This window comes from Euwallacea similis, chromosome 3 (genome assembly GCF_039881205.1).
Source record: "Euwallacea similis isolate ESF13 chromosome 3, ESF131.1, whole genome shotgun sequence".
Lineage (NCBI taxonomy): Eukaryota > Metazoa > Arthropoda > Insecta > Coleoptera > Curculionidae > Euwallacea > Euwallacea similis.
In genome coordinates this window covers 7,013,292-7,035,179 of record NC_089611.1, presented here as the reverse complement: position 1 = coordinate 7,035,179, position 21,888 = coordinate 7,013,292, and the positions used below count along the sequence as shown (strand labels likewise).

At 33.5% G+C, this 21,888-nt stretch overlaps 4 protein-coding genes across 6 annotated transcripts; 2 read left to right on the top strand and 2 right to left on the bottom strand.

The window, feature by feature from the left end:
* Positions 1–79: 79 nt before the first annotated feature.
* Positions 80–6,070, top strand: lqf (epsin homolog lqf). Of its 3 annotated transcripts, none has more exons than XM_066406837.1 (13): positions 80–485; positions 1,274–1,319; positions 2,046–2,249; positions 2,314–2,479; positions 2,533–2,748; positions 2,805–2,979; positions 3,043–3,157; positions 3,239–3,274; positions 3,691–3,941; positions 3,996–4,171; positions 4,391–4,597; positions 4,821–4,993; positions 5,057–6,070. In XM_066406837.1, exons 3-12 carry the CDS (start codon positions 2,046–2,048, stop codon positions 4,979–4,981), a joined length of 1,707 nt encoding a protein of 568 aa, XP_066262934.1. In that variant the 5' UTR covers positions 80–485; positions 1,274–1,319; the 3' UTR covers positions 4,982–4,993; positions 5,057–6,070. The 3 variants fall into 3 exon arrangements, with proteins under 3 accessions (XP_066262934.1, XP_066262936.1, XP_066262935.1); XM_066406838.1 differs by lacking the exon at positions 80–485 and adding an exon at positions 1,004–1,059; XM_066406839.1 differs by lacking the exon at positions 3,239–3,274.
* A 274-nt stretch (positions 6,071–6,344) lies between these two features.
* Positions 6,345–11,637, bottom strand: Nup75 (nuclear pore complex protein Nup75). Its single transcript, XM_066406824.1, has 9 exons — positions 11,483–11,637; positions 10,701–11,414; positions 10,518–10,640; positions 9,871–10,089; positions 7,646–7,758; positions 7,364–7,581; positions 6,842–7,060; positions 6,685–6,784; positions 6,345–6,631 (listed from the first exon to the last, which is right to left on the bottom strand). The coding sequence occupies exons 1-9, from the start codon at positions 11,510–11,512 to the stop codon at positions 6,418–6,420; spliced, it is 1,950 nt and encodes a 649-aa protein (XP_066262921.1). The 5' UTR covers positions 11,513–11,637; the 3' UTR covers positions 6,345–6,417.
* Positions 11,638–11,915: 278 nt separating this feature from the next.
* Positions 11,916–13,267, top strand: nero (deoxyhypusine hydroxylase nero). The gene is made up of 2 exons (XM_066406853.1): positions 11,916–12,276; positions 12,485–13,267. The coding sequence occupies exons 1-2, from the start codon at positions 11,997–11,999 to the stop codon at positions 13,108–13,110; spliced, it is 906 nt and encodes a 301-aa protein (XP_066262950.1). The 5' UTR covers positions 11,916–11,996; the 3' UTR covers positions 13,111–13,267.
* A 47-nt stretch (positions 13,268–13,314) lies between these two features.
* On the bottom strand, positions 13,315–16,722 carry LOC136420080 (solute carrier family 2, facilitated glucose transporter member 8-like). Its single transcript, XM_066406842.1, has 2 exons — positions 16,193–16,722; positions 13,315–14,643 (listed from the first exon to the last, which is right to left on the bottom strand). Exons 1-2 carry the CDS (start codon positions 16,353–16,355, stop codon positions 13,328–13,330), a joined length of 1,479 nt encoding a protein of 492 aa, XP_066262939.1. The 5' UTR covers positions 16,356–16,722; the 3' UTR covers positions 13,315–13,327.
* Between the last annotated feature and the right edge of the window lie 5,166 nt (positions 16,723–21,888).

Sequence of the window (21,888 nt, the reverse complement as noted above, 5' to 3'; positions counted from 1 at the left end):
GTCATTAAGGTCAAACATCAACGGTGTCCCCTAGCGGACGTCACGTGAACAATTGAAAAACATTCGAAGCCGTGACGTTATACGTCAAAAACTGAGGTTTGGTTTGTAAGGAAAATTTTCGGAAAAGGGTGTCGGTTCATATCTTTCTTTAAAAAATAAATACATCCGAAAATCACGTGAAGCCTGTTTATGTCTGGAAGAAAAAGCATCAGCCGCACAGTCCTTATCAGTCCCTATCAGAAGGATCCATTTGATCAAGGCGATAAACGGCCATGTTGATTGTGTGCATTGAAAATAAAAGTGTGGTGTCATCAGTGAATAGAAAATTAATTTGTTGAACTGTTTTGCCAATTGCCAGAGTAAATAAACTGCTACTGCTATTTATTGGCTAAAATTGGGATACTTAATAAAGAATTATCGTGAAATTTGTACTACATAAGGTCCTTATAGAAGACCTGCAACTTTGTAAAAGCCCTGCATAATAGGTGGGTACCTTTATGTTGGGATTGTTAAGCCTCATATTGCTAGTTCATAGTCTTAAACCTAATTTTTTTGCATGTGTTATTATGGACAAAAGCTGCTTTTACCATTAAGAACAAGGCTATGAATTAACTAATAATTTAATAGTGGTATGAAGCTGGATAAACCTGGCTCAGTCAAGCTCAAACAGTGTAGAATAGTAGATTTAACAACTCATATCTAAAAAAGAATTTTTAAACTAGAACTTTCCATAAGTCCACATGCTTCACATGCTTAACTTCATAAAACACATATATTTTCCTAAACTTTAAAGGCTTTCTGGCCCTGATACAAATTGACTTGGATTGCTCATTATCCATCTAGTAAATACTTATCATTTCATTGTTTAAAAAGGTTATTCAAAGTGTAACCTACATATCCAAATGCAGCCTTCAATAAGCCATTCGCCATTACTGTTTTGGCAATGGATTTCAAGGTTCAATTATTTTTGTTGTCATTGCTATATCTGCTCACTATAGGTCTTTGACTGTGATTTAATTTATGGTTAGTTTATCCATATTTTAATGTAATTTTATTTAGGTATTTCCTTTGTAAGAATTTTTGATAAAGGAAACTGTCTATGACTGCTCTTTATCAAGATAATAAATTTATCATAACATTACAGCAATCTTTTTATGTTGAAGTCAGGTATTGATTTAAGGTTTATTACTTCACGTCTGAAGGAAGCCTTGTGTGAGCTCTTGCATGATGTGATTTTGACTTCTATTAACTCTATTAATATCTGTTTTTGCAGCTGGTTTGCTGTTGTAACTGCTTAGAGTTGCTGAAACTGCTTCAAAGTAAGTTGATAATTAATAAGTTACTATCTTATTTTTAAGACTTTTAAAATTCCTACCACCACTGCCTACCTTTTTATTAGGATATTTTATTGATGGGGCAATATCAGTTAATAAGATATCCAAAACTTGTGTTCCTGTATGTACTCAAGGTCAGGTTTATAAAATTTTAAAATTTGATACTCAATAATCATTTAACATGTATATTCCAGCTCTAAATTTTTTCCTATATGTCAATTGAGGACTCAACATAAACCATTTTTCACATATTTTATCTACATCCATACTTTTTTTAAGTTACTAAAAAGTGAATTAATGTCTTTGTGTTAAAAAGCTTCATGTTATAACTAAAACAAATAAAATTATAAAAATATCCTTAACATCATACTAATCTACCCAAAAAAGTGTCCTGAATAATGCACATATATAATCTAAGTAATTAATATAATATCTAAAGGACGAGAGTTTGTATGTACAGGATAAACCAAAAAGAAGAAATGATCTCATTAATCCTTCCTTTAAATGGATTACCCTGTATGTTTTATTAAATTTTGACCTTTCTAAAGAGATTGATTCCAAAAAAGTAATTCTTTTGGTATTTTTATTTATTATAGTTCATTTTCTGAATAATGTAAAGTTAATTGTTTAATTCTTTCCATTTGTAATTTTTTAGATTTTTAGAATTAGAAAGTAGATATTAGATTTGTAATTACACCTGATTTCATCTAGATGCGTCGAAGTTCGAACGATATGCAAGTGAATGTGGCAGGCATTCGCCGCAACTTGAAGAACATTGCCCACAACTATTCTGATGCCCAAAGGAAGGTGCGGGAGGCAACTTCCAACGATCCATGGGGCCCTAGTAGTACCATTATGGCTGAAATTGCCGACCTAACATATAACGTGGTTGCCTTCAGCGAAATTATGCAAATGGTAGGATCAGTTAAATATCCTAAATATAGTTAAAAACCTAAAAAAACACTACAATGTATTACAGGTTTGGAAAAGGTTAAATGATCATGGTAAAAATTGGAGGCATGTCTACAAAGCTCTAGTTCTTTTAGAGTATCTAATTAAAACTGGCTCTGAGAAAGTGGCCCAGCAATGCAAAGAAAACATTTATGCAATACAAACTTTGAAAGATTTTCAACACCTTGAGGAAGGTATTAATGAGAACTGCTGTCTTGGAGGGTTATGTGAGTTTTGTATATTACAGGGAAAGACCAAGGTTCAAATGTCAGAGAAAAAGCAAAGCAGTTGGTTAATTTATTAAAAGACGATGATAGGTTGAAAAACGAACGTGCGAGGGCTTTGAAAGCTAAAGAAAGGTTCGCGCAAAGTGCAAGTGGATTTGGTAGTGATGGAGGGTTGGACACTCCAACTAGTCCTAGATATCCTGCTTTCCGAGGCGAATGGAGCAGTAGAGATTCTAGTAATTATTCTGTAGGTTTTGAAATAATTTTGGTTGAAAAATAATTTCATTTTAAGCCGAACTACCGAGAGATATAGAAGTTGCGCGTCCTCAAACCGCTGGCGAAGAGGAATTGCAGTTGCAGCTGGCCTTGGCAATGTCTAGAGAGGAAGCTGATCAAGAAGAACAAAAGCGAAAATCAGACGATGTTAGACTGCAGTTGGCCTTAAGTCAGAGTCAGCAAGATTTTAAGTGAGCCTTTTTTATACTTTGCAAGCAGAAAATTATGATTACTTTTATTTCTTTTATTTGTAGAAAATCTACAGAGAAGCTGCCTCAAAGTCACTTGGTAGATTTGTTAGATGTTAACCTGGGAAGCGATCCTACCCCGGTTGATCCATGGGGAATGCCGCAACCTCCCAGACCGCAGGTGTGTTTCTTGAATATTTGACTCTCTATAAAATCAATTTTTTTTTTCTTTGAAACTTTCATTTTTTCCATTTATTTCTAGTCTTTGGATTTAAATATATTTGGGTATAGTGGGTCGGTACGTATTAACAAGTTGGTTTATAGTGTTTGTATGTATTGCTTGATTAAGCCAATTTAAAACTTGCTTTAACCATTTGTTCCTTTTAATAAACATAATTTTGCTTTTAAATGTTAGAATAACATCATTGGGGAACATATTTTACTTTAAAATCTTTTATAGCTGTTGAGGATCTTGTGGATTAGTAATAAAATTATTCCGACTTTTTAATTACTAAAAAACGTTTTTAATGTCTAAATAGATAACGTTTTAGGTTCTAAATGAATAAGCTAATGTGAAACTTTAAGAACTGACTTTAAGAAACTTCCAATATTTGACTTTCAGATATGTTTATTCCGTTTAAATCTTGCCTTGTTAAAATACAATCGAAGGTACTATATAGTTATTATTCATAGCTTTATTATTACAATTAACAGGAGTCCTCTCCGTGGCAATCATCCTCGCTCTCCTCTCCGCCGCGTCAACCTGACCCATGGCAACCAGCTGCTGCTGCTGCTCAAGCCTTACCATCAAAATCGGACCCATGGGGATTGCCTCCTGCAGCCACAGTCTCTAGCAACTTATCTCCGGTTAATACAGCACCCGATACGGCTAAACACGATCCTTGGTCACCTACCAGCCCAGCGTCCTCGACTGATTTGGACGAATTTGACATCATTACTAATAGGTTTGTACTACGTGTTCCACGTAAGGAAGACGGTTATATCTTAAAGTTGTTTAGGAACAGAGCGGCGTCACCAAAAAGCAACGGCAATACGTCCAATGACCCCTTTGAGCTAAACCTTTTGGGAGATACGCTATCTTCTTCTGATGCAAACCTAACTGCGAAGAAGACCCCGCATAGTTTCCTTGGGGAGAATTCTGCCTTAGTTAATTTGGATAATTTAGTTACTACAAGTAAGTCTACTGATTTCTGCTGTAGGACTATAAATTCTCCATTGGAAGTGAAAATTCTCAAATTCTGGCGAGTTTCTTTTAAGGACCATGTTTGGTAAAATAAATATTAAAAAACAGATCTTAACTAAACTGGCATTTTTTTAAATTTATTATGCTCATTATCTTATCATGAAAATAGAAAGTATTTGGTGTCAACTGGATTTTTGTGTATTGATTTAGGTAAGCTTAGTAATCCTACCTTAGCTGCCAATCCGTTCTCCGATGTGCCTCAAGTCGCAGCCCGGCCAGTTTTCAATACGCAACCGCCCAAGCCGTCGATCAACGAAATCAAGCAACAGACATTTGCGAATCAATTCGGGGCGACGCCGCCTCCCCAACCTGGTTTTACAGGGTTCGCTGCCACCTCAGGGTATAGTGCAACCATAGGTACGTTCGGTGTAATTAATGAGTAATGAAAAAATACGGTTCTAAATTTTTGTTCGTTTGTGTTGTGGTAAAAATGCTAATCGGAGGATTTTGTGGGCGTGGATTTCAGTTGTTTCTGGTAATGTGTGCGTATTATTGACACAAAATGCTGGAGTGTTTAATTTGATGACTAGTTAGAATGTCGGAAGCAATGAAAGAGGGTTTAAAATTTATTTGTTTTCAGGGTTACCGACAAACAAAGGGTCCGTTTTTAACGCGACTGCCCCTCTAGGACAGCCAGATCCTTGGACTCCAGTCCCAACCAGTACCACGCTCAACGGAAACGGAAACGTGGCAACCCCATGGATGAAAACAAACGAACCTGCAAACCCGTTTTTGTCTTAACAAAATACGAGGGTGGGTAAAGCATATGTTTTTTTTCTATACGTGACTTTTTATATCGTAATTCTGTTTTGTCAGATTTCAGGTGCAGCAATAAAAAATCTGGACTAAAGTAAAATTGAGAAGGTGCAAAAATAAGTTAGTTTTTGACCTGCTTAACATGATCTTTATGGTGAAATTGTTAATCATTTTTACACTTTGAATATCATTATACACTAACATATTGCCGTTAGAGGTTTTAAGTGAATACACGCCTACTTTACCAAACGAAAATGACCATTCTATAAACTAAATGGCCATTTTTGAAATGGTGTTGCTCAGTCCAGTCATTGTTTTGAGACATCAAGTGCATTAGACAATCCTAGTCATAATGCCTATGAAGTTTCAAGTGGCGCATTAATAAATTGTGGCAAACTGAAGTGAAGCAGATAAAACAGGGGATACATGTTTTGTGGTAGTACTAAAGTATAAACAAAATATATGAAAGTTCCATTTTCAACATAAATCGAGACTGAAATGAATTGCAAGGTAGTTTTAGAGTTTGAACAATTTTGTCTTTCTGCTTACCTAGAATCCTTGAATATTGATATAATAAATTGCTTTTTTTTCTAATAATAGATGTCTTGTATCTATTACACTTGAGTTACAGATCAAAGCAAAATTTTATTTAATTTTAATCGCTCGCAGTATTCATAAGCTTAAAACATAATATAATTTATACTTAAGATTTATTTTTGTTGCTGCTAAGATGTTTTATTATTATATTGTGTAAAAAACAGTTATTTACAAACACATTTTAATTAATTTTCTGTAATTACATACTTCAAATTGTATATACGAACATGTTTTATTTTACTCAAATCTTATGCAGATTATACCTATTATTTTCGGTGATTATTATTATTGTCAAGAACTGTATATAGACATACTTTATAGATAAGATTTTGTATGATAAGATGTGGTTTTAACGATGGTTAATGGAAGAAGTTATTGTATCATTATTTTCACTTACATTCATAAACAAGAAATAAACCAAAAAATAAAAAAAATATTTATTTATATTAGGAGATATAAATAAATTATAACAACGCATTCGATTTCCACTCTTTATTCGTGCTGCTTATAACGAGTCATATCACCACTGCAACTTCTTAACACAGTGGCGGCAGATGTAGCGATAAGTGGATGTTGTCGCTCCCAAAGACAGTTTCCTTGTGGAATGGAAGAAACCTATTAGCGCGTGGCAAAGGAACTTTATCGCACACCTATGATTTGCCCAATTACTCCTTATTAATAAAATAAATATCTATTTTTATTTTTTCCTTCTGTAAACTTCCCATTTTCCAACAATGATTAAAAATACACGTGAAGCCATAAGTATGAAAACAATATATTAAAGTACAAAACAATTGATGAATACATTATATTGAAAGCTGAAATCACTTATTTACAATTAGCTGTGCTTCATACATTAAAGCCCTTGACAGATTCCTGGCTGCTGCTAATCTGAGCACGTCTAATTTGTCGCTAAGTTCGGGTAAATTCTCTTTTTCTTCCAGGCAGTGTATTATTGTGAAGGTATCATTTGAAGAAAACACGAGTTTCTCACTTTCAAGTAACGGTATTGATTCGCTAAGTAATACGGACCAAAAGCTATAAAATGGTTTAAAACAATTAATATGTAATGATAATAACAAATTACTCACTAATTAGGAACAATCTTAGAGGCCAACAAAGAAATTAGCAATTGACCGCATTCCTTGTATTCACCAGCCTGATAGAGCTTGTGGAATTCATTGTACTTCCCTGTAATTTTTTAATTTTTTAATTGAAGGAGTACACAAAAAAAACAACATTTTTTACCTAAAAATATTAATCTGTCACTGACCAGCATACAAGATCCCAAATTGTCTAGCAAATCGGTGCTGTCCAGTTCCCCACTATCGATGTATTCTTTTAAAAATTTATCAGCTAAATAAGAAGTGAAAGGTCCGTCTTGAGATTTCAAGGCCCACGTCAAAGCATTTCCCAAACAGCCTCTTTTCAATGCTCGCATGCCTTGGACTTTACATATATATTTAGCTAAAAATTGTAAACTTTTGTAAACGACAATAGGAATTATGTCAAAAGTAAGTTGTACTGGCTTTTCCGTATATGTGGATCAACATTGTGCGCCTTATTTGAATGCGTTTATAAATAAGTATTTCGTATACACTATTTTAGGTTGGTTAATTACCAAACATAAACCTCAACAGCATGGACCACCACTTGGCTAGCTGTGTATGTCATTTCCCTATTAAGCATTTTAATAATTTTAACCAAATAATATTGATTTACATCATGTCATATCAGCGCTAAAAACAAATAAATACAAAAAGTGCATACCAATATTTTTTAGCCCCCTATTCGTGGCTTCCCTTACTAACTTTTGTGCTTTGAGTTCACTATCAAAAGGGATTCGAGACAATAACAACTCAAGTGTTGCTAATCCGTCTTTAGGACAATGATCCAAATAACTCAGTCCGACTTGCCACAGGCTCTTATGACCGGCCATAAAGGTGCCATATTCGAGTATAAATGATTCCCTTAGTTTTTCCGCTGAACTAAAAAAATTAGCGTGTTTTGTTAGTAAAAACTTTAGGACAAATAAAAAGATGAATGACTTACAATCCTTGAACTTCAGTTTCGAGCGATGCCAGTCGTCCTGAATGATACAGTATATCAGTAAGGTGAGTGACAAACCAACCGTTTTCTGTCATTTCTTGAGTTTGTTTGATTACCTAGGTAAGAAAACATTTTTTGAAAAAACAATATAATGTTCATAAATAGATAATAAAATATGAATACTTTAAACAAGCTCTATGAATACAGGGCGTAACATTTAATCTGAAATATTGAAGTATTTCGAATACTAGGCATCCTATAAAAAAATGTTTAGTATCAAATTTTATCACTCTGAGAGGGAAATGTATTGGTGCCAAAGTTGGTTCCCCTTCATCCTCCGTGTGGGTGGGGTAGGGGTTTTTAATTTCAAATGGTAACCTTCTTTTTTGCAGATTCGGATAATACGATTAAAAATGAGAAAAATTCGTCGGAAATATTTTTTTTCGAGTCATACTAGAAAACACGATAATTAACGAAATTCAATTTCTCTTCCATTTATGATTTACCGAAGAGTTTGATGATATCTACTTTAGAATTAATGAAAATGTGAATTTTGTATAACTTTTACTTAAAATAAATGTTCAAAATGGTGTCCTCAAACTTCAATGCACTTATTTATCCATGTTTAAAAGGGCTCTTCACCTCTACGAAGTGTGTCTTTTGAAATATTGGTACAAGCGTTTATAATTCCTAGAATCATATCCTCATGTGTCGTTCGTATTTCTTTATAAACATGATGTTTGAGATCTCCCCACAAAAAAAATCCGGTGAAATAAGATCTGGAGATCTAGCAGGCCAATTCACCGAACCAGATCTGCCGATCGATCGACTGGTAAAATTAAGATAAAAAACTTCCTCTGCCACTGCAGAATAGTGAGCCGGACAACCGTCATGTTGAAGCAACATGTTCTGACGCACTTCTAAGTTTAAGTCTTGGAGTAATATTGGCAGTTCATTTTCCAAAATATTCCCGTATATTTTACTGTTCAAGTTGCCTTCAAATATGTGGGGATCGATAAGTTTACTGCCAATGATTCCACACCATACGTTAACAGTCCAACAATGCCAGTGCTGAACTCGTCAAAGCGAATGCGGATTTTCAATCCTCCAATAAGGCATGTTATGCCTATTAACCGTACCGTGATTTGTAAATGATTCGTCAGACAATAATACAACGGGAAAAATTGGGATTTCGTTCTATCTGTCTAAATATCCACTCATAAAAATCTAAACGATTTTGAAAATCTTCCTCATGAAACTCTTGGTGTAAAGAGATATGATAAGGATGAAACTTGTGCATTCTCAGCATTCTCCATATACTCAGATGAGAAATTCCTAATAATTTTAATATTTCTCTTGTGCTCATTTGGGGATTAAAAGCCATAGCCTAGAGCTGCAATTCGATTGTTTTCTCCACACACAGTACTTCGGTAACTTCTTTTCTTCTGATTTACAGTCCCTTCATTAATACGTTTTTTAATTGTACGATAGAAAGAAGTCCGGGATCATGGTTTTTCAGGAAAACACTGAACGTAGAAATTGACAACATTATCTAAATACCTACTAGCTTCTTCATACACCAAAACCATTTCGATTTTCTCTTTTACGGTTAAATACTCCATCGTGAAGAAGTATTAATAACAGAATTATTTAAAAGTAGATGTTTTATTTGTTCACCTTATTGTTTATTTATCTTATTTTATTACCACAGAATTTTTTCATCCCACAGAAATCTTTTAAAAATGGATATTGTCATTTACGATATGAATTGAATTTCGTTAATTACTGTGTTTTCTAGCATGAATCGAAAAAAATGGAGGTTGCCATTTGAAATTAAAAAGTTAACCCCCACCTCTCCCACATGAGAGTGGAAGGGAATCAACTTTAGCACCAATACATTTTTCCTTCAGAGTGATTGAAGTTTGACACTAAACATTTCTTTATAGGATGCCTAGTATTCGAAATGTTTCGATATAAATTTCAAAGTAAATTTATTGCTACAGGGCACCTGGTCATGGTAAACTTTTTTTGGGGGGCGTGTGACATATTATTTGAAAGCTCTTCTTGCTTAATTGGTCAAGTAAAAACAAAATTAATTCTTTGATACGACAAAAAAGAAAGGGCGAAAGGTTAAAACAAGCTCTTCTATTTTTATATAATTTTTTTTTTAATTTGACACGTTTAGTGTATCCTAAATTGTACTGAACTGAATTTTGATAACTACTTACCTCAAAGATGTCAAATTCCATGGCTGCTAGCAAAACTCTATCCAAATGTGTTAAATTGTGTCTCATTCTCATTTTCGTTATGCTATGTTTGGCAAATTGACCAAGTTCAAAGGTTTTTACTGTCGGTTCAGTATACAGTAACCAACCAGCCAGAAATTCATACCAAGCCTCACACTTTCCTTGGATTTCCGCCCACGCTTCTTCTTCTCCTACCATCAGCTAAAAGATACACATAGTTATTAATATTGACTAAATCTGGTGATGTCACTCTCAAAATTTGGCATTCTGATAAGTGATATATACTTAAACAAGGTGTACTTCAGAACGTTCGTGATATTTACAACACGGCACGATTAAGTAGCTCAACTTAACTTATATAACTTAAAATTTCAGCTTTACAAAACCTCTGTAAACGTGATTCAATATGAGTGATTTGTTCATGTTGGGGGAGAGGTGGTACATTTCAGGACAATGCAAAATATCACGCAAAATATGACAAAACCACCATTAGGGACTTTACAGAAATGTATTGTATAATATATTTTAGAGGTGCCATACTAAAACTCATCTCAAAAAACTGTCTAATGTATGAATTAGAGATAAAATGAAAAAAAAAGTCTCACTATATGTATACCACTATAGTATACCTTTGCTAATAAATTCAGCTGATGGTTGCTGATAAATTGCTTAGAATCAATTTTCTGCTGCAAATCCATGCTCCAATGTCTCCACTGTAAACTGAACTCATTGACAGAAATGTTGCTGACCACCTAACAAAAACATTCAATTATCTACCCAGCTACCTATTAGATTTTTTTTGAAGAACTTACTCCATATGTGGGCATACTTTTAAGCACATGTTGCATCAACTGAAAGACGGGAGTGTCAGCAGCAGAATGTTGTTTAAGGAAAGTTCTAACAATTTTGATTCTGCCTTGCAAAAGGTTGCCAAATACTGTGGGCCAATATTCTTCCTGTAATTCAAGCTTACTGTCCTCATTGGTTAAAAGTAGAGCAGCATTCCTTTCGTGTTTTGGAAAATGAAAACGCACCCATTCAAGTAAATATGGCAGAACTATATTTCCAGGTATCACATCTATTAGGAGTATTTCACATAAATGCCAAATACACTCAATGGAGTAGAAAATTATAATGTAATTGTGCAATTCACTTCTTTCGTGTGAAGATACAGTACTTTTTGCGACTTCATCTTGCAGGTTCTCTAAACATGCTCTAATGATGGAGCGATACTGTCTGCTTATATTCAAAATTTCAACTTTCAAGTCTGCAGGTTTGTTTGATAACGAGGCTTGTAAGGCAAGAAATGTTCCATTAGACTCATTGACCAGTTTTCTTAATATTGGGTGGAACAAAATGATGTTTTGACGAATATTGAATATTGAGGAGTGGTTGTCAGAGGCAAAGTTGCTGGGACCGTCTTTTTGTTTAAATGAGCGCTTTTCGTATGGAAAAACGCAAATTTCATTCATAGGGCGCCAGGACGCTGCTATTCCAGCTCTGCGGCAAAGATTGTTTGGTATTAACTGTAAGATTTAAAATATGTTTTCAGTTGCTTAAGATAGGGCATGATTAGGAGTGTCCTTTTACTTACGAAAGTTTTTGCATCGTTTCCGCTCTCCATTTTAATGTTAATATCGTCAAATTAGTAGAAAATAAGCAAACATTTAAGATTTTCAAAACTCCGCAAAAAATATAGGTTATGAGTTATATCATAGTAGTGACTAAGGAGAAACGGATTCTGATGTACCAATTCTTTGAGCACTAATTAATGGCGGAGAAATTGAAGGAAGTGGCGCTCCCGATCCATCGTACACATGCCGGCCGCACCTGTCTTATTTGATAAGTTCAAGGAGGCCTCGAAAGAATCGTAATCAGGAATGTTAATTGCTCCTGTTTAATTAGTTATCGGTAATTAAATGCGCGATTATTTCCCGCCACAACTTTTGCACACATTCGGTTTTTGAAGTTGACATTGACAAAAGAGCCATTGACATTGTCTTGATAATTGCGCCACGTGTGTTTGCTTACATTCCTCACTCCAAACCGGGAAATTTTCCTTTAAATTATTTCATTTTATTCAATTCTATCTAAATTACTAATTAGAAATGTTGAACATTTCCGAAACACAAGTCCGAAGTATTGGTGATGTACTGAACAATCCAGCCAGGCCACTAAAAGAGAGATTCCGAGCTTTGTTTACTTTGAGAAACATTGGGGGGACGACAGCTATCCAGAACATAGAAAAATGCTTTCAGGATGACTCTGCCCTTCTAAAACATGAGTTGGCGTATTGCTTAGGGCAGATGCAAGATACCACTGCAAACCCCATACTAGTACAGGTACTGGAAAATGTGAATGAGCACCCAATGGTTCGTCACGAAGCAGGTAAATGACCAACAATATTTTCTGAAAATTGACTATATATTTCGTGAAAACACGTAGATCAGGTGGCAATTAACAAGTTTCGTGGAATTGTCATATTGCCTCGCTATATAGATTTGAAACCATAAGAATTCTAAGTCTTGTGCCAAGATATATCAATAACCAACTTTATATCTCTGATAGGCTAAATGATTTCCGTTTTTCGTTACAGCTGAAGCACTAGGAGCCATTGGTAGCCCAGAAATGATACAAATACTACAAAAATTTAAAAATGACCAATCAGTGGAAGTTGCAGAAACATGTGAACTGGCACTAGAAAGGATTAAATGGGTGCAAAACCCTGATAGCACAAATCTATCTGACAACCCTTACCATTCTGTTGACCCAGCACCTCCAACTCAGCTCAACAATGTACTCCAACTAAAAACAATCCTAATAGACCCTAAGGAAACATTATTTAATAGATACAGGGCCATGTTTTCCTTGCGAAACCTGCGCACTAAGGAAGCAATCGAAGTTTTAGGTGAGGGATTAAAGCATGGTGGGGCACTGTTCAAGCATGAGATAGCCTTTGTATTGGGTCAACTTCAGGACAAGCATAGCATCAAATATCTGAGGTCTTCCTTAGAAGACTGTGGGGAAAATGAGATGGTGAGGCACGAGTGTGCTGAAGCCTTGGGGGCTATTGCCACAGAGGAGTGTATGAATGTTTTAAATAAATATTTGAATGATGATAAACAGGTTGTGAAAGAAAGTTGTATAATTGCACTAGATATGTGTGAGTATGAGAATAGTCCTGAGTTTCAGTATGCAAATGCCTTAATTACTGTACACTAGTTGGCATTAGGATGTGATTTATATTGTTGGTCCATTTTGATATGTTAAATAACTTTGTCCATAAGTATTAAATTGATGATTGACAGTTAATAAAGTACTTATGTGAGTGTTTACTGATAAAATTCACATGTTGTATATATATATATATATATATTGTTCCTCAATTATAAGCTGCAGGTTGATGTTAATAAAACTATTAGAATCGTTCAGAAATATTTTATTTGTCCATTGGTTTCTGTGGAAACTTGTCCATTTCAGATTCTTTGCAGGGAATGGCAGAATTCGTTTTAATATCATAAGGTATAAATATGCTAATAAAAATAATAGCAAAAACAATAACTCCTGAGAAAAGCAAAAATGGAACATACAGCGGAAACTGCGTGATGAGCACTTGAAATATTTTCGTGATCGTGAGCGCTAGTAGAGAAAATAAAATTATAAAATATTTCATAACAAACCCTCTGTAGCTATGCGGAAACCAATCATTTATTAGCGTAATCGGAATGCTTCCCAGCCCGATCGTATGCACCGTTATAAACAAGTACATTATTATCACAGACGTATAACTAAAATAGGTTTCGTTAATCTTAAAGTAAATCACAAGAACTGCACAAACGTATAGAATAAGAATACTATAACTAGATAACAGTAAAACTACTTTTTTGTTGTAAATAGGGGATACAAAAGTGCCCACAAGGGCACTTATAAAAAATAATACTGCATACCCCAGAGCCATGAACTCTGGATAAGGAACTTTGTTCCTGATGAAAATGATCTGGGTATAAACCATGGTGGGAGGAGCCCCGCAATACTGCATGTAAATCACAAGTATCGTCAGCTTTATAAAGCTAATTCTTAAATTATTGTCCCTTAAAATATCCGTGAATCCGTTCCGTTCCTCCTTGTGGGATATTTTGTATATAACTTTATACAGTTCTGACTCAGAATCTGTGTCTGGATTGAGAAATCTTAAGAGTGTTTTTGCATGAAGGAGCTTCCTGGCACGTATCAACTCTCTAGGAGTTGACGGTAAAAAAATCACCATGAACAATATAAATATCGATAGTATGATGCTGACAAGAGAAAATAGCCTAAAATCAACGAAAGGCCCTATAACGTAGGCTACCACGTAACCAAACAGCCCGTAAAAATATAAATGCTTTGTCAACTGAATGGTCAATTCACCTTCGGTCATCTCTGTTATGTAAGTTTTTACCTGTCCTGAAGAATAGCCATGAGCCATTCCCAAGAGGAACCTGCTTCCTAAGAGATAGTAAACGTCTTGGGCTTGCCACATGACGATCCATCCTAAGAGTGTGAAGATGCAGCCAAAAATAATTCCGTATTTAGGCCCAGGACCTATGCATTTGGTGGAAATAATGGTACCAAATGAAATGCCTAACATGAGGAATCCGGCCACCATTGCGCTCTGATCCATAGTAATTGGTATGGGTGAGTGTGATTGGGTTAACGTCGGATAGTTTGGGGATGGCCATCCTAACATTAGGCCAAATGGTATGCTTGTGAAGGACGCTGAAAGTGAAAAATTAAAATGTATTATTTAGATTGATGAGGACCAAGAGTTTTATAATTTTGAATATCTCATAGTTGAGATATCACTAAATAAGTAGGACCTTAATTTTTGCTTAAAAAATTAATCATAGCAGTTAATTAATTAATTTCGTAGATATTTTTTTAATTGTGGGAATTTTACAGTTTTCACTGCTTTTAACACGCAGCATTTTCCAGTTATTTATTCACTTTTTATTTCAATAAATTTTCCGTTGATTTAAATTTTATTCTCTTAAATAGTTTGATCATCATTAGTTTTTTGCAATAATTATTGCTGATTGCACTAATTACGATTAACCATGCTTAAACGATTAATTAAGTTAACTTATGATCATAAATGAGTACATATTACAACAGATGTAGGTATTGAGGAATTATGGCTTGCTAAAGCTCGTTGATTCTTCATCGTAGATTGTGGATAATTTTTTATACATTTTATTTGTATAACGCACACTCGGTTTAGAAATTTCTCGAACATTTTTGAATCAATCGCTATGAAAGCTCGATCTTACCGGCAAGCTAAAGAGCTCTATATTTCTAAAATATTTTAAAAGATTCACTGTTTGTTGCTATTTTTCGAATTTATATATATATAAATTCGTAAATAAAGTGTAGGTAGCACGCAGCCGTATTTTAAATGCAATGTTATGCATTTTAAATATCTCCAACAGTATTTTGAATATGAATAATTTCGATTGTTCACGGTTTGGTGCTAAACCGCTAAACCGTTAGAGTTACAAGACCCGGAGAGATAAAAATTGCTGAATTTAATGGTAAACTAAGCTGCAAAAGCGGTGTTGCCAAATGTCACTTGGTTTGCGGAAAATTGAGAAAAAATAAAAATCTGTCAACACAGCTTTTTGAAAGCAAATCCAAAACTGATGGTTCTAGAAAAAGAACTAAATACGAAATTTTGTTAATTTTTTGAAGTTTTCTTTGAATATTTCCTATTGGAGGTTTTTTTCTGGAATCGTTAACCTTTGGTATTATTTCGAAAAAACTGTTTTAACTGCTAAAAAATTGTGTTTTCTGCGAGGAAAACACATTGTTTTTTTCCAATTGGTATTTATTAAAATAGTTTTTATTTGGTTTTTAAATATTACTAATACGGAATTAGGATTTTTTACTTTTACTGCTCTTTTAGACTCAACATTAAAAATGTATCAAAACCTGAAATTAGATGAAAAAATCTTTACATTTCGTCCTGAATCATTTCGATCATAAGTGATCTTTTAACAAACAATGATCTAGATCACATTGATCAACTGATTTTCAACAAATTGGTTTGATCTATGATGATAACTAGTCAAACTTATTGGTGGAAAATCAGCTGATAAGAATCGGTCCCATCTAGATTCGTTTCTGTGAAAACCACTTTTGACTCTAACGTGCATGGTCATATTCATTTTTCTTGATAGAGGTTAAATACACATTTGATCATAAATCTTCCAGTTTTAATTTAACAAAAAAAAGATATTTTCACAGCATTTTATACGAAAAATCCACTTACCACACACTGATGGAAATATTCTCCATATTGTCGTCCGCATATTTCTCTTCGACTCCAGTTGCTTGAACATTCTCTCGTCTTGCATATTATACTTGTAAATAATCTTTTTCTTCTCATTTTTTAATTTTTTATTCTCCTCGCTCTGCTCTAAGCCGTTTATCATGTTTAAATTGCGCGATTCCCAATATTCCCCTTTCAATGTGGAAACGAGGTCTTTTCCGTTCTGTTTGTTTAATTTTTCTGAATGGTTCGCGGCCAAGACTTGGTCAAGATGATGGTCAACTGCAAAATGATACTCAATGCTTATTGAAATGACTTTGAATAAAGTTGAACAAATTTTAAGAGCGCGTCTGTTTTGTTAATAAAGTATTGCGTGCTAGGGCTTAATTGATTGTTTGCAAACGGTTTATTAATTACATTTTCATGTAATAAGCAACAGTATTGATAGACCGAAGAAATGAGGAACGAAAAAATGGGAACAAATCTCTATTGTTGACCTAACATCTGTTTCGTGATATTCCAATCAGAGCAGTTTGAAATGTTTAATAATTACTCTTTATCCATTTTAAGAATATTTTATCCCGATTCAACCTCATGTATGGAACCAAGAAAGAGCATAGGCGACAGTGCTGAGGACAGTTTTTCCTTTGATCTAAGGCGATTTTGACTCGCGAGCCGTATGCGTTTGACATCCCACATTAGAATGTCTTATCCTGATTCAACCTTACGTATGGAACAAAGAAAGAACATGTTCGAGTGTTATGAGAACAGTTTTTTCTTTGATCTATGGCGATTTTGACTCACGAGTTGTAAGTGTTCGGTACCTCAAATTGGTATGTTTTATCTTGATTTAGCCTCATGTATGGGACAAGGAAAAACATACCAATTTAGGAGCTTAATACCGACAACCTGAATACGAAGACAATAATGAGAAATGAAGGAGTTTGGATTGACTTGGTGGTGAAATTAGAAACTGCTATGTAATGAAAGCCACAACCTTGATGGGCAACGGATTATTACCAATAATTATTATAATGTTATGTATAACTGTAACGTAATACTTTTGTTGAGGATTTAAAGGTTTTTAGATTTATTGCAAATTAAATTCACCGTTTGGGGAATTGGCTGGGTTACAATCTTTATTAAAAAAACTGGGTTTTCAGGACTGGCCTTCTGACACGAGAAATGGGGAAGACGCACTAACTAGGCAATAATTAGACTATAATTAAGAAAAAAATTATTATCAAAAAAATTTTAAAACGGTTTAACTTGAACTTAACTGTTCTCTTATTATAAATATATGTATCTACGGAACTATCAGAACCAAACATTATTCAACAACCCTCAGCAAAAACACAAACGTTGTTTTCATTGGAAATCATGCCTCTGTAACCTACATTTAGATTTATATTTATAAACGTGTGTGATATAATTACTTAAATCCAATTACATATTTGGACACAGTTCTAATCTCGATAGTTCAATGGAGTTCAAGTATTGCGACAACGACATGAAAATTGCAGGGAGCAATTAACAATGATAAATTAATGTTCTGTTAGATAATTGAAACTAAATGTTTATGAGAATCCGAGTTTAAACCAAAGCCCACATTTAAGCTTTAGATTAATTTATTGATGAAGGTTTTATTAATAGTGGGGACTTCCCTGTAATGCCCTTCAAATTTGACCTTTAATCATGTGTTATTTTTTTATTGTTACTATTGCGCTCATACATTCATTTCACAAAGAAGTTTTATGCAATTTAGTGTTTTTTTAATATATTTTTTTCTTTTTGTGAGAATTAAAAAGGCTGCCTGGCAATTCGTCGTGAGGACAGGAGGAAGGTTTCAATGATGGCCTACATAAGAAAAAAAAATTACTTGAGGGTCCACCACGAGGGGGTGAGAGTTCTGTTGGCGGTCTTTGTAAGAAAAAGATGCCAAAAAACAATGGTGTATTTAAAAAATAAATAAAGATGAAAAAATCAAGTTTAATTTCAAAGTTGGTCATTTTTTCTTTAACGGAATTAAGTAATTACATATGTCTATGGAAATAATTTGGCACAAAATGAGCAGATTTCATTTTCATCTGAATCAGATCTTAAACACCTCAAGAATATCTCAATCGGAAATATGGTTAAAAGTTTAGTCTCTGCTCATTTTCTAGCTCTTTTTTGCCTTTTAACTCCTTCTTTTGTGCTGTTAACGGTTTTTCCAATACTTTTGATCGCTTGTACCATTAATACTTTAGACTCAGTAATAGGAATTACCAATTATTCAATCAATTAAAAATGAAAAAATTGTCACATTTCAAAACATTTTTTAATATTTCAATTGATAAAATACATTCGATTATCAACAATAAACTTGAAAACGATGTCAATTTTGAAGAACGCACTAAATTAAACATAAATGTTATCATGAAGTTGTTAATACTGTATGAGAATGACTCACACCCAATATTAAAATGATTATGATCAGCAAAAGTCTAAGATGGCAATAAAAAAATGCTCTGCTACGCCACTGGGTTTCTGCATGGTGGCGCAAGTGCCTTCTTCAGCTAAAAAGTTACTTTTACCACTTTATAGCGCACGCAGCAATGGCGTAGAAAACTTCAATTATAAAAAGATTCTCCTTTAAATAAATTAAAAGTTTGATGAAATTTATACTCGTTCATTTCTACAGGTAGAATCTGAACCCAAGTCTATTAAGGTTGCTTTCTAAATAAAATATTGATATTTTAACTCTGTAATAATCAGTGTCGTCCGAGATTTCAAGTTTAAAAATTTTAATGTGCTGGTTTTAAAATAAAATCAAAATACGAGAAAAAATAAAATATAAAAAGAGTGCAGCACGCAAAACCTTAATTACTGAACCAAACATTAGATTTCATCCAACCTCAAAGTAATAATAATGCTTTTGTACCATTTTTTCAAACTCCTAACTCAAAATATTGCTATAACTTAGTCCCAGATTATCTGTCTTTTGGACACGGAGGTTACGCACAAGGACTGGTAGGTACTCACATAGAAATTTGAACTAGATAATATTAGGTACCGTTAACAAAAGGATAAAACATGGTAAATTCTTCTGGTAGCTAATCTGCTATAGTTACACACTATTGATTTATTGGTTCTTGAAGGCCCTTCACACAAATGCGAAAATCAGCAAAATATTTCAGCCATATTTAATACTGTAAGAAAAATTTATTGAGAAAGTCTTGTATATTAGCACTTGAGCAATCTTGAGAGCAAGAATGATTAAAAAATGCAAGCAGAATGAGAAGTACTACCAATCCCAGTAAAAGGAAATAATTGATGAACTGTGAATTATTTTAAAACTTTTTACTTCCATTATTAAACGAATCCATGATTATCTAACTCTTGAAGAGTTTTTTGTAATATTTATCGAGGTTGTTGCATAACGTTTCTTACATGGGCCAATACACGATTTTCGTCATTAAATCTTTTTTAGTTACAAAAAAATAACCACCAACGAGTTTAAATTTTTTAGGGTGACGCATTTCACCTCCCGTCTTCCATAGCTCGGTTATCATCGAAAGTAGGATTTTAGTATACTTTACCTGGAAATGGAAAGGTCTTGTAACCTCGCGTAATACGTCTTTCCATAATCGTCTTAATTTGTATTTTTTAATTTTTTAAATTTCGAACACATACTTTAGATTTGTAATAGTTGTAAGATAATGGTAATTATAAAATAAGTTTTACGAATAATTCTTTTGTCATAACCACGTTCGTTTTCTATTCAGTTACTATTGGAATGGTTTTCGACGAATAACTTTGGACGAGTTAGAAACTGAAATACCCACGTAATTAGAAAAAAAAATGTTTTTGATTTCTGGATCGAATTAGATTAAAACATACGAAGGTCCCAATTTAAAATAAGAAAAATGAAACACTTTAAAGTTTGAGAAATTTAACGCTAAATTTTAGACACCCTGTACAATATCGGTCATGGAAACTTTTTTAATAAACCTATTAAACCATGCTTAATAAGCACCTTGAGTAATTTCTTTAACTAGACATTATTTCTATTTTTTATTAGTTTTTCAAACCAGAGATGGAAATGCAATTTTTTTTAGTTTTTAATTTTTTCGCCGGTATTATCTAATCGATTTCAACAACATTTTAGGAATATGTAGACAATCATAGAAAGCACTTAAATGTGAAAAAAAATATAGGGTGTTCCATTAAAAAAAAGTTCGTTCGGTATCTTCACACTTTTTTGGGACACCCTGTATAATTGTAAATATTATCCCCCTTAAGACACAGGTCAAGTATACACAATTCTAAAATCCTATTTTCAATGATGTCCGAGCTATGAAAGACGGGAGGTGGAATGCGCCACCCTGTATTGTGAATCGACAAGTAGGTACCAATAGTCATACCGAGATACTAATCAAATGGCTTTCACTAGTGCTGATCTAATTATCAGATATATAGACTTAAGGTCGGAAGTTAATAAGGTTAAAAAATAAATTGAAATATCTCAACTTATCGATAGGTTTAATTAGATTTTCATTAAAAATTGACTGAAATATTTATGGACTATTAATCTAACAACATCATTCAAATCAAGTTGCTAAAATCAATTTTCTATTATGTATTTTGTCCGTTGTCGTAAATAAGATAATTTATTCCAATTTCACGAATATTTCACTGTAATTTTTAAATGAAATCATCTACTTCCTGCGCTTACATAGGTGATGATATATAAGATTCGATAACATCTAAGCTTTTGCAGACGTTGCAATGAAATTGATGTAATGCTCATTATATTAGTATCTTAACGATTATTGTATTGTATTGATTTATTATAAATTCAAAAATATAACATTGTAATTTTTAAACGAAATAATCTAGTTTCTACACTCAATTGACGAAGTAGAAGGCTGTTAAGAACGCATTATTTTGAACGATGTAATTTAATATCAATTTTCTAGAATTCTTAATTGTTATAGGCTCATTATTGCTACTGGTTATGATTGCAGGAATATCTTTCAAATTTGAAATAAATATCTCATAATGTTTGGGAGCTAAGAAAATTTGACCACCCTGTATCTCAGAAACGAAGCCTTTTTGTACGTATGTTCATATAAATTTTTTGCGCTACTTTTAGTCGTCGTTTGCTCTTTAAAAAATATAGACTTAAAATTGCAACTTAATAGACTTTAGTCAAAGAACTATTAAGATGAAAGACTGTCTTAGGCACATATTTCGGGTTTCGATTAAATTTGCTGGTTAATTTTTCAGCAACAATTAGCTCTACACAAAGAACAATCCTCTCAATCATTTTGATTGGTAAAAGATTCAAAAAATAGAGAAAATAAATTTTAATTAACAGAACAACTGCAGCGCTTGCCCCGCACCAATGTGATTTAGTGGATAGAAAAAGTTCGGTATTTTTCTCCTAAACGTGATGCCACAATTCAGGACGTCAATACAACTTTTCCATTATTTATACAAATGTTTACACACGACTGGTTATTAATCTATCTATTATAAGAAGGTTAAATGGGGTCCAAAGCTGAACTGCTAAAACCATAACGCACCACTTAATCCATCATTTTATTTTTTCTTTAATTGACTACACAGAAATTAACATTTAAGGCATTAATTAAACATGCCACATTTACGATTTATAGAAAATGGGTTTTTTAATTTGCATACTGACGTTA

Bases quoted from the DNA above. Each gene is read 5' to 3' on its own strand.
- lqf (XM_066406837.1), top strand. From the start codon at position 2,046: ATGCGTCGAAGTTCGAACGATATGCAAGTGAATGTGGCAGGCATTCGC. The intron at 2,980-3,042 runs GTGAGCCTTTTT...TTTTATTTGTAG, and splicing joins CAGAGTCAGCAAGATTTTAA to AAAATCTACAGAGAAGCTGC. The intron at 3,942-3,995 runs GTTTGTACTACG...AAAGTTGTTTAG, and splicing joins TTTGACATCATTACTAATAG to GAACAGAGCGGCGTCACCAA.
- Nup75 (XM_066406824.1), bottom strand. From the start codon at position 11,512: ATGGAGAGCGGAAACGATGCAAAAACTTTC. The intron at 10,090-10,517 runs GTATACTATAGT...TGTATCTTTTAG, and splicing joins AGCTGAATTTATTAGCAAAG to CTGATGGTAGGAGAAGAAGA. The intron at 6,785-6,841 runs GTAAAAAATGTT...AAAAAATTACAG, and splicing joins TGACAGATTAATATTTTTAG to GGAAGTACAATGAATTCCAC.
- nero (XM_066406853.1), top strand. From the start codon at position 11,997: ATGTTGAACATTTCCGAAACACAAGTCCGAAGTATTGGTGATGTACTG. The intron at 12,277-12,484 runs GTAAATGACCAA...TTTTCGTTACAG, and splicing joins AATGGTTCGTCACGAAGCAG to CTGAAGCACTAGGAGCCATT.
- LOC136420080 (XM_066406842.1), bottom strand. From the start codon at position 16,355: ATGATAAACGGCTTAGAGCAGAGCGAGGAGAATAAAAAATTAAAAAAT. The intron at 14,644-16,192 runs GTAAGTGGATTT...TTTCACTTTCAG, and splicing joins AATATTTCCATCAGTGTGTG to CGTCCTTCACAAGCATACCA.